At 42.7% G+C, this 12,551-nt stretch overlaps 1 protein-coding gene across 1 annotated transcript in view; it reads right to left on the bottom strand.

Annotated features, from left to right (window-relative positions):
* The window catches only part of Slc24a3 (solute carrier family 24 member 3), a 458,281-nt gene that overhangs the window by 61,092 nt on the left and 384,638 nt on the right, over window positions 1–12,551 (bottom strand). The window contains exon 7 of the mRNA XM_057781502.1: window positions 904–978. Coding sequence (XP_057637485.1) covers window positions 904–978 — 75 coding nt within the window. The remainder of the gene's footprint in view (window positions 1–903; window positions 979–12,551) is intronic.

The following is a 12,551-nucleotide window of genomic DNA, read 5'->3' on the forward strand; positions in this document are numbered from 1 at the left end:
TCTTCCAATTCTTATTTGTTTCCCCTGTTTGTAACTATCTACTTCCATGAGCCTCGGCTTGCTGAGCTGAGGAGTTTGGTTATCTCTGGTCAGTTAAACAAGGGAAGAATGTTCATGGACTTTCTTGGTGGAGACCTGGATGGCTGGCAGATTTACTGGTGACAGGGAGGGGTCAGTAGGCAACAGAAGTGCTTCCGTGTTGTCATCTGACCCACCAAGAACTGTTGCATGCCTGATGTATCCATTCAGGCTAAGACCATGGCACCGAGTGAAGTGGGGGACATGGTGGGGACAATGTTTATGAGGTGGAATCTACAGGACAATTAGGTGTAACGGGGACAGGGGAGTTAATGTAATTTCCAGGTTGGGTAGTCAGGACAGAACGACGGCAGAAATATAGGAAGAGAATCCAGTTTTGTTAGACATATCGAGAGTTAGTAGAGACATGCCAAGGTTGGGACATGCAGCTGTCTGATACAGAATTATTTACCCACAACGGACCTCAGGCAGATCTACTTCTCCCTGAAGCACGGGGTGGGGCGTGGTCATAGAAGGTATGCTGCCTGAGACCAGGGGACATTGAGAGGAGAAGAGTTCTGGGGCACTTGGGGAGGGGAGTCAGGAGCCATGAGGCTAGCAAGAAGGAACAGTCAAGGGGGTTACAGAATAGCTACAGGGTACTTCCTTAACCAGACACCTTAAGACCACTATTTGGAGTACCCAGTGAGCAAACAAGGGCTGGGTAACCAGAGTAACTTGAAGAAAGGAAAACGTACCCACACAGAGACACAAACTTGCTTATTAGCCTCCATGTCCTAGAGAGAAATTCCACGCTGACAAGTCTTACGCTGTCCTGTGTTGAGAAGGGATAAGACTGGACTAAAAATGGTAAAAGCAACTTACCACAATGAGCGCCACCACAGACAGTGTGTAGTAGATGGAATCTCTCAGCAGACACCAGGAGGAAAGAGCCACGACCTAAAGGGAGGAAGACAAACAGGAAACAGGCTGTCAGGCTCTTCAAACAAGATGGTGTTACTGTGGCCAGCGCTTGTCCTCCATGAGGACCCAGAGAGAAGAGGAAGAAGGATGTGTTTGCCCTCTCGACTTCAGTAGAGTTCTCTGTATTCCTGACCAGTGGTAAACCAGACACAGATTTGCCTATGTTTGCTGCCTGACCCCATCAATCTGCCCATTGATGGGGACTTACCTAAAGGCTTTAGGGCTATTAGTCTGGGTCTTCTCATAAGAAGGTACAGTAGGTGGACTGACAGGAAATGACTAATGGAAAAAAATGGGAGGGGTCAAGGGACTTGTACTGCTGTGACTGTGGTCTGTCTTCTGAGGAGGAAGGCTGGCATGTCAGCTAGATCTGTTAAAAACTGATCAAATTTAGTTAGAATTAAAAACTAAATGGATTTACCTAGCAATTTGGAAAGAAAGTCACTTTAGTAGTTGGTCTACGCCACCTTAAAGAGATGTTGGCTTGGCTGAGCCCTGACTGCAGCATGACTGGGCATCATGGGGAGGTGTGGGCAAGCCATTTTTCCCCTGGAAATCCCTCAAAGTCTTTTTTTTTAGGGGATACGTTGGCAGACTTGGATAGAGCTGTCTGGAAAAGCCCACAGAACTATGTCAGCAGGTTGTTGGATTATCTGAGCTCATGGCCACGGGACATTTGTTTGGTTGCATTTGCCCTTGGACTAAGAGGTGAAAAAGGCCATCACAAATGCCAACACTGCCAGGTAAGCCAGTGACAGGCACGTGTTACACCAGACACACCAGAAAAAGGAATTCCAAAGGGTAAGGTGGTCTCTCGTACCTCTACTGACCCTGACTGCTAGGTCAGCTCCAAAGACCAGGCAAAGGAAGAGGCGAGGAGGCTTTTTATATTCGGCTAACATGAAAGTCAGACCAGCCTCTTTCCATTAGTACACTCTTCTATGTAGCATTCTGACATGTAGATATTTTCCATGGCTAATTTTGCCTCATTACGGCTTCGTATTGGCTGATTTAAGTTAATGATGACAGGCTGTCCAGAAGAGACCCACTCCATGGCAATTGCTGCTGAGTGATTACAGAGCTCGCTTTATTTACCTTTCATCATTCTCCCTTGGATTGTGGACTCTTAGAAGCCGTGGTCATCACTCACCACGGACGGACAAGAATAAATGGAACTAAACTGCTCATTTGTCAGCAGGTTGCAAAAGGTCTTGGATATTTATTCAATTTATTGTAATCAGGTCAAACAAATTTACAACACGAGGCAAACATCAGTTCTGAACCTCTTTTAGGAAATCACTTGGGCTTTTAGGTGGCGAACTGAACTCAAATGACTGCCATTTCTCACCCTTATGATGTGGTGGTCATAGGACAATACAAATATTCTTAAAACAAGATATAAACCCACAAGTAAAAAAAAAAAGAGCAGAAAAGATGGTCTGAGAACAGCAATATAGCCTTGGAAGGCCCTAGCTCTAAAAAGCACACACCTGAGCCAAACTGAAACCAATAAAAAGATACCAGGAAAACAGATGTGTTCCCCCCCGAAAGATTATGAATCATTACATACTAATGGGCCAGCTAGAAAGAGTGGCTTCATAGTCATAGTAAATTAAGCAGGCTATTGTATGAACGAAGTTAGGATACAAGCCTTTGAGGACAGTTTGGGGAGGGCTGGGGCTAACGGCTCCTCTTCCATGCTGTGAAGTCGATACAGAACACTTGCAACTGAACAGTCAACAGCTGCCACCTCAGCGTGTTACTGAGGGATTTCCTAGCAGATACCAAGAGCGGCCACATTAGTGGAAAGTAGCGAGATTGGTACTGATGGGGCTGGAAGATGGCTGTTTCCCATAAGAAATCATTAATAACTGGTCCCCTGCTTAAGCTCTGTGCATATATAACCTTAATAAAACCAGGAAAGTGCAGTACAAATTATCCACTGAGATTCACGAATGCAGGAAACCAACCTCACACCAAGTCCAGATGTCAAAATCAAGCAGACTGCAGTACGTCTTCTCTCATTATAAACTGCTTTTAGCATCTGGACTGTAGACAGACTTCAGCCCCAGATTAAGATGTAACATGTTACAAAACTGGTTTCCTGGCTACAGATCGAGTGAACTTGGAACATAGTAAGAGGGCATCAAGAATAATCTCTTCTCGAGAGGGAACTGGGGGAAGGCACACCCTCAAACTGTTCGCAGCTCTGCCGGAGATAGGAGGAAAGCTCCATTGGGGACTCTTGTCCTTTCTGCCTAATTTTCTGATACCACCATTCACTGACAATGACCATATTTATTTGACTCTGCAACCAGGGGGTGCAAGGGGTTACTTCATGCAACCTGTACAACATCCTAGTAGGTTAGGGCTTGCCCTCGTTTACCAGCTATCAGAGCTTGGCAAGATTGAACCAGTAGAACTGGGGGAGGATGAGGATCTAAACCCAGGAAGCCTGGGTTCTAAGTCTCTGCACCTCAAAACTGCTATTCATTACCTCACAGGAGGCAAGGCTGAAACCAGATGCCCCCTTGCCATTGCATTGCCTCCTCTAGGGAGGGCGTTTCCTTGCTCCATTACTTTCAGCTGCTAGGACAAGAGTATTAGAAATGTAGCTACAAGGGAAAGTAAAAGACAAGACGGCATTGGCCACAGTTAAATTTATAAATGAAGTATTTTGAGGAGATGCGTGACAAGCGGTCAAAGCATGCAGACTGCAGGTATGGATGTGGATGTTCTAGGGGAGAGAGAGAGAGAGAGAGAGAGAGAGAGAGAGAGAGAGAGAGAGAGAGAGAGAGAGAGAGAGAGAGAGAGAGAGAGAGATGATTCAGTGCATACTGAAACTACTGGTCCATTTGTCCACTTCTCAAAAAGAAAACCCCTGCCATTGCTTGGTAATTGTTCCATTCTCCATAACCATGGATCCATGACCCCTGTAGAGTTCACACAATTCCCTTTGCTTCTCATTGGAAGATGGAGGCAGGGCCCACCTAGCTCACACGCTGAACATACTTATTGGTGGAGCTGGACAGGTCAGTATCCCTGAGCCAAAAAGGTCCCGTGCATCTGTCTGCAGGTGTCACCCAACCCAGAGCAGGCTGACAAGCAGACAGCTCTGCTTTTGTCACACAGTGACTGACAGGAGGCACCACATGTCATCCTGGTGAAGTGACCAGCACAGGGGTCCTGGGAGGAAACCAGAGAGTCATTCTACCCCTGACCTCATTAATCAGTGTCACAGACAGTGGGAATCGCCGAAGGCAAACTCCTCTGCAATCCAGCCGGAGGCTCGGCCCCACCCCCATAGCTCTAGGAATCCCTCCCAGCTGGAATTTCATCTTGATATTTCCTTGCTATTTCTGGAGTGCATTTCACACATTCTCGGCTGAATATGCAGCTTCAATTTCCCTCCCACAATTCCATTTCATTTCAGAGTGGTGGGAATGAGAAAAAGAAACCTACACGTCCCAAACGGAGAGAAACATTCTTCTCTCTTTTAGGATTCTGGATTCTTTAAAGAAGTTAAAAGTAATTGTTTACAACAAAACTATGCCTTCTGTATATGGATATATATTATAACTCTCAACACAGAATTCATATATATGTTATATATATACATAATACACACATGAGTATCTTTGAAAATATAAGGTATATGTGCATATAATTCAATATAATATAATATGTATGGCCAATTTTTCTTGATGACTAATATGGCAAGTCAGACACATTAAAAAATGTCAAATCCTCTTATTTTGTTAGTGCTTTTTTTTCTTTAAATAAAACTATCAAGGCAGACGAAACAACACAATAATCGCACAACATGAAGTTGCTATTGTCTTAGAGAAATGCTATTTCACACAAACTTCATGGTGCAAAGATTAAAAAGGTCACAAGATGGTTTTGTTCCAAGCTTCTGAGCTGACTCAATTTCCACAGCCAATCCCTATCTCAGGAAACAGCCACACAGTCTGGAGTTGGGATGGGGCTCCAGGATACCTCAGAAAAGTGAGAAGACACCAGCACTCATGTCTGGACAGAGGAAGGACTGGTGTGGACTTTTTCTCTGTCAGGAAGTCTTGGTGCTACCAAATGTTCACTCTTCAGATTCGTTGCAGAATATTTCTGCGCTGGGGAAAACCATCAGAATCAGAATCAGAATGGCTTAGCTTTCTAGAAGTTTGCTATGCCATGATTTTCAAAACACATGACCTTCTGAATATTTCTTTTTCTATTTTAAAATTTGTGAGTGTGTCTTCCCCTGTCACTAGCCACCTTACTTTTATAGACAGCATCTCTCACTGAAACGGGAGCTCATTAAGAGACTGGACTGGCTAGCAGTCAGTTCCCTGGTGTCCTCCCTTCTCTTCTTCCCAGGGCTGGGTTAAGGGCATGTGCTGCCTACCTGTGCTTTTGACCTGGGTTTGGGTATCTAAGCTCAGGTTCTCATATATAAGCAGCAGACACTTTGCCCACTGAGCCATTTCTCCAGCCAATAAACTTTGGCTTATTTATTGATCTTCACAATGGGAACATAAAATAAACTCATTTAATTTTTTCCTAACTCATTTTGAGCTCTAGTTTTACACAAGGAAAACAACTGACAGTCAGTATGCTGCTGCCTGAGATATATTTAAGTAAAGAGGCCACCTCAGAATGGTGGGCACAAAGAATGATCTTTTGATTGCTCCCCATCGAGCACGCTGAATGATAGACGTGGCCGTTCATAGTGACCTGGGTGTCCCAGAGGTTAAGAAGGGCCTTCTCCATCTCTTACGACATTATGTGCCATAGTATTTTTGTGACAAATGTAAGGCACTGCCTGATATTTCAGCATTCACCCACACACCAGGAGGCACACTGCTCTGCTGCAGCAAAGAAGACAATGCTAGGCTATAGGGCTATTTCCTGCTGTGCTCCTGGAACCCTTTGCCCATTCATGGACCAGGTGTAGGGGCATCTGTCATCACAGTCAGGCACTCATGTGTCAACACTTAGCTCAGTATTGTTAGCACTAGTTACTTGATACAAATTTCTTGAATATAAGTAGCATGTCTAGGGTACCCCCATTAACCCACGTGTGCTAAATGAAAGGAACAGAAATGCAAGTGTTGCACGTGGGGAGGTGACACAGGAAACGTTTTTGGTACATTGGGGAAGTGAGGCAGAGGGCAGAAGGAAGACAAAAAATAATCTACGGTAGTGGGCAATTGAGGCTCAGTCCCAGAGGGAGGTAGGCAGAGATAGAGCAGCTGGGCTACTTAGCCACTGACTCTATCAGCCACTCAAGAGTTCAATTTCCTGGTACTTTTTAAAAAAATTTATTTATTATATATACAATGTTCTGCCTGCATGTGTTCCTGCAGGCCAGAAGTTGGCACCAGATCTTATTACAGGTGGTTGTGAGCCACCATGTGGTTGCTGGGAATTGAACTCAGGACCTCTGGAACAATCAGTGCTCTTAACCGCTGAGCCATCTCTCCAGCTCCCTCCTGATACTTTTTAACCCAGAAGGGCAGAAAACACAGGCCTCGGTGGCAGGGAAGAACAAAAGAACTGAAGTGGGAAATCAGGCCGAAGAAATGGAACTGGTATAAGGGGTCATGGCTATGGCTATATCTCCTCTAACTGAAAATATGAATTTATACAATAATCCAATGAACACACACACACACCCCTCTGCAAGTTTCTTTACAAGCAGAGTTAAGCGTTCGGAGACAGGCTGGATGGGGAAAGAGGCTGGAGATATCTGCAATATCTACTGCACCATGAAAGCATCCTCATTCCTACGGCTGACGGTGTCTACTGCAGTTGCCCTAGTGAACTCATGGATAATAAGATGAAATGCAGGACAGGAGTGGTTAGTAAAACCATGTACGTAATTTTTTTCTCATCAAAGTTCATCCATCTCCTTGTCTACCTTTTGGATATGGGAGCCTTGAGGCCAGACTCCTTAGCTGTCAGTGTTTGGTGATTTAATGTTGGTGTTGGCAGTCACCCCTCAAGACCACCACAGAACCACTAGAACCCACGTCTTACTAGCACAGTATATGCGCTTACAGTGTTGGCTGGAGGACAGGGACTATCTGAGTCACAGACAGAATCAGAAATACAGAAAGTAAGCAGCTAGGGAGGGAAACCACAGCCCTCCAGCCCTTGATTCACACAGCAGGGTCTGGACATGATGCACTGGGCATAGAAAGCTAATGAGGATCTTCAGACTGGAGAATGGCCGTGTGTGTGTGTGTGTGTGTGTGTGTGTGTGTGTGTGTGTGTGTGTGTGTATGTGTGTGTTTGGGAAAAATGACACTACAAATGAGAGGTCCTTACTTCATCTATTGTAGGTCCCCATCCTGTTGAGGAGGCACCCCTTTTTATTATGTATAGAACCATGTTAAAAAAAATCATTACTCTTTTTTAACTTACTTCCACTAAAAATAGAACAGGAAAGATTCAGACTAGAACTTATTTAAAAATGGGCACCCTTCAAGTTAGCAGCAGATATTTGTTACATGGTAAATGCATTCTCACTTACATAATATAATGTATTCTCACATAATATAATGGGACAATCTCAAGCTTGAGGGATCATTTTGGTGCCCTGATCTGTAACAGGTCATCACAGGGGCTGATCTCCAAGATGGCATGCAGCTTCTATGCATTTGAAGTGGGGCAAAATGGGGTATTCATCCATATCATGTGACTTCAGTAATCAGAGGCTGGACCACATACAGGATGGAAGTATAAGCTTCTGGAAAAAAGGTCCTCCCTCAAATGATAAACATTGTTACATTAGCATTCACTGTCTACGGCACTGTCAGGTTAGGGGAGGGGCTTTCCCTTGTGTTAGAGAGTGGATAAAGGAATCCTGGGGTCCCTAAAGTCCTCTTACCTCTAACTGTTCTGAAAATTAAGAGCCTAGAACAAATGAAACAAAAAGAGGAGAACCAGCTGTTTTTCAGAATACAAGTTGGAAGCTTCCATTTCATACCTGGAAAAGCCCAAGGTTCTCTGATTTTACCGCTTAAAGCAGCAGCAGAGGGATTTGTGTATATTTACAATAGTGTTTACAAAAGGACAGGCTTGTTGCCATGTTAGATGCCAATCTGACTTGAAATGGAGTCTGTGTTTAAAGACTAAACGTGACTGATCCCAATGCTCAGCCCAAACTCATCTGGATATTTGGTGGGGGCTCTGTGTGGGAGGGAGGCAGCTACCCATCCTCCCTGGGGTGAGGATTCAGGCTGTGTTCCTCCTTTAGAGGTGTATGGTGATATTTTTATATGAAACCATACCAGTTGCTGTGTCTGTGGCTCATCTGGCTCCAGTTGATTTGCAGCCAATCTATTTTAAGTGATTTTTATGACTCAGGGTGGGGAGAGCAGGTGATGCTCCTGAATCAGTCCTGCAGCCAGGACGAATTGGACACAAGGGTATTTCATGAAGTGTGCTTGGAAGATATTAACCCTTCACATGAAATGAATCAAGAATGAAAACACAGCGGTGCACCAGCAACCTCCAGACTTGGTCTGTATTAAATAATTAGGCATAAAATTGAGGAATCTGGGTGAATAGTGCAACCAATAAATAACCCAGCTATGAAACACTCCTAAACAAAACCCAAATGTAAAACTAGAACAATAAACAATAACAACAAGCCAAAACCAAAACCAAAAATCCCTCCCCTAAAGAGCTGAATGGTTTTTCAATAAAAACACAGAGACATGATAATACCTAAATATTGTTGACCATTTTCCAGCTTACAGCTGAAGGTCATATAAGCAGAGAATAGCTATCATCTTAGCTTCCTACATGACTGTCACTGCAATCAATGGCAGGTGGAAAGTCTGGCAATAGGAGTAAGTGTTTTCTATTAGAATTCACTGAAGGACCTGAGAGAGGGAGAATGGGATCCCAAGGCATTGTCTTTCCCTTCTCTCATCCTATCACTTTTGAAAGCATGTGGTGATATTTTGAAAGGATGTGGTGATATTTTGTTTGTGTTTTAACGAATAAAGCTTGCCTGAAGATCAGAGTGCAGAGCTAGCCACACCAGTTGGTCACAGAGGCCAAAGAGGATAGAAGAATAAGCTAGAGCATCGAAATATGTTTGTCTTCAAACAAACAAATGAATAAATAAAAACACCCCAAACCCACTTATATTTATACTCAGATTACCTGTAATCCTGGAAACAAAATGAACATAAATTGAATTTTCATAATTTTTTCCTGGTTCTATGTAATTTTTAAGTTAAAAGTCCACTGCAGCCCATCATGGTGGCACACATATTTAATCTCAGCACTTGGGAGGCAGAAACAGAGGATCTTTGTGAGTGTGAGGGCAGCCTGGTTTACACAGTGAGTTCCAGGAAAGTCAGAGCTAATGTAGAGAGATCCTGCCTCAGAAAAAACACACACACACACACACACAAATACAAACAAACAAACAAACAAAAAGGCCACTGAAATGCATAGGTTTAATACAACATAAATCTCAAAAATAAATTTCTATTAAAACATGTGCGATTATGATTAGAAAAACCTCAAGTGGCTGAAGAGATGGCCCAGTTTCTAAGAGCATGGAGTAGAGGAACAGAGTCTTTTTGCAGAGAACCAGAGTCCAGGTTCCCCCAGACACCTGAAATCACGTGCATATACTCCTACACAGACACACATGCATAAACATAGCTAAAAATAATAAAAAACAAAGCACTTTAAAAAGTAAAAGGGATTCAAACTGAGTCTAACAAGAGCAACAGTCTTCCTGTCCCACCAAGTCTTCCTCACAGCGGATAGTCACTCTCAGAATCGTTTCAGTGATTTTAGGTATCACCAAACTAAATAATATGCTCCTTTCTATCTCATTTCTCATTGAAGAGGATGAGGAAATGACGTGCGGTGCTATCAGGTTTGAGTCATGGTGGCAGTACCAGGGAACACAAGGACCCAGGCCAGAAACCTTAACACAAGGGATATCTCATCAGTAACAGTTACGAGTTGTCTGGCCTTGTGATAGCTATTATTTCATGTCTTGGTATCACATTTTCCTCATCTACAAAACAGGAATAATGATATTAACAGCTCCCTCAACAAGGGTTATTCTGAGGATCAAGTGTGATGACATCTTATAGTTTTAGAACATTGTACAGCATGTCATGTCTATATAACAAGTCATATCCATCACCTCTGATTCTCTTCTCTCTCTTCTTCCTTCCTTGGACATTTAAAATTTATTCCTAAGGGTCATCTTGAGGATTTTATTCTCATATTAAAAATGAATTTGACATATTTAAAATGAAATGGTAATTGGAGTTCTACAGTGAAATACACCTGCTTCTTAATTAACCTTTCCAGGGGCCCAGAACTATATATACACTTATAATTATTTTCATTTTGGGATCTTATAGTTCTAATTTATATATGACAAATCAAAAAATCTTAATGACTCCCAATTTAGCTCCTTCAGCAATCTGTTGAGTCCTACCATGATATTACTTTCTACTTTCTTTTATAGATGTAGTATTTGACAGTCATGGTTACTATGGCTACAATACATTTGATGGTTCTTCTATTTCACATTCCATTAATCTTTTGGAATATCTCTCTCTCTCTCTCTCTCTCTCTCTCTCTCTCTCTCTAATCTTTTGCTATTATATTATCACTTCTTCTTTCCTTTTTTCTCATGGGAGATATATAGGCAGAGACTGCTTGCTCATTTTCTGGCTGCCCAGACCACCCCCCCCCCCGAAATCACACAAAACTATATTAATTACAACATTGCTTGACCTATTAGCTCAGGCTTCTTATTGGCTAGCTCTTACATCTTAAATTAACCCATTTCTATTACTCTGTGTATCACCACGAGGTTGTGGCCTACCAGTAAGGTTCTAGGGCGTCTGCTCCTTCAGCATTTACATGGTGTCTCCTTGATTCCACCTACTTACTCTCTTTATATATCTCTGTTTGGATTTCTTGCCTAGCTTTACTCTGCTAAGCCATTGTCCAAAACAGCTTTATTTATCAATAAATAAAAGCAACACACACACAGAAGAACATCCCACATCACGTCCCATTTTCTGACTAATTTTAACATAGCAAAATTACATATAACAAAACAGGTATCAAGCAAGAATTACAGCTACAATATTTCTTTGTGAGTCTAAAGTTTCATATCTAATTTATCTTTTATTATAACTAAGGAAAACTATAACTATGTCTTCAACTCCATCAAAGACCCCATAAGGATATAACATTACCTAAGTAAACAGGAAGTGCATTGTAAGCAACTTCCAAAACTCTAGAATTGACAGACATCTTGCTGCCTGGACAGTCACCCAAAGTTCTTCTGTAACATTGGTGCATCCATCTTGAGCCTACAGGACAATAGAATCTGGCAGACTTTTTCGTGAAACATAAAATTTGAAAATCTGTTCTGCCTTGTAATAGAAAAGTTTATCAGTTGTTTGTGAAGCAGGAACCCTGAAGGACCACCCCATCTTTTGGAAAGTTTAGCAGTCACTTTTCTGTGGGTCCTGCATGTCCAGTTTATACAGCACTTGTGTGAAGCCCTGGACGAGTGAGACCGCTCTGTGGGACTGAAATTAGGGCCGTGGTTAGATAGGAATAGACTTCTCTGTCATGCTGAGAGCATAAACACAGGGATACAATACATTTCTCTGACTTGTTACTTCTCTTTGTAAAGCAAGTAGGCAAATGCAGAGACACTTGGCTGCTCAAGGTGGAATGATTTTTTTTCAGGGACACTATTAGGATGCTTTAGATCCATATTTAAAAAAAGATTTCTCTGTTTCTCTGTAAGAGGACTGGAGCCTCCCCAGCAGAATTTCTGGGACCAGCTGGGCAACTGAAATGTATAAACGAATATCTTTTTTTCTCAGTTTTTTTTTTTTTTTTTTTTTTTCAAAACATAAAACTCTGGCTTCCAGGAGTTTCAGGGAAGGAGCTAAGCATATCAAACGTGTCCTGTGAAAATCAAAGCCCGGATTGCTGAACTGGAAAATGTGAATCAGGAGTCCCTTGGTAATCAGCATTTCAAAGAGATAGGCAGCCTCCTTTAAACAGCATCTAAACAGGGCCATAGAGCAAGAAACCAAAAATGCTTCCCCTTTGACTGTGATGTTTCCGCCTTTAGGAATGGCCATGCCTGTAAAAGCAGATGCTGAGTCGGGAACTTGAAAGGAAGTGGAAGGCACAGGAAGCCTTTTCTCCTCTTTATAAATACACGAACTGTTCTACAGCAGATAGAGACGGTGCGGGAGTGGATTGGACAACTTCCTTCAAAAACAATAGCAGCAGCGTTTATTGAATTCGAATGCTAGGCCTTCTAAAGATGCTTCCCTGTGTGCTTTAATTAATTTAACGCTCGTGCAGTTCTTTTGAGATGTGTACTTGCTGCTCAGCTCAATTGCATTCCCTCGGAACTCAGAAGAGCGCAGTCTTGACCCTGGAGCCTCACAGGGTAGCTGTATTTGGAGACAAGGTCTTGACATAGGTAATGGAAGGAACTGTGGTCCTTCGAATGGACCGCA

Source organism: Chionomys nivalis, chromosome 9 (assembly GCF_950005125.1).
Source record: "Chionomys nivalis chromosome 9, mChiNiv1.1, whole genome shotgun sequence".
Lineage (NCBI taxonomy): Eukaryota > Metazoa > Chordata > Mammalia > Rodentia > Cricetidae > Chionomys > Chionomys nivalis.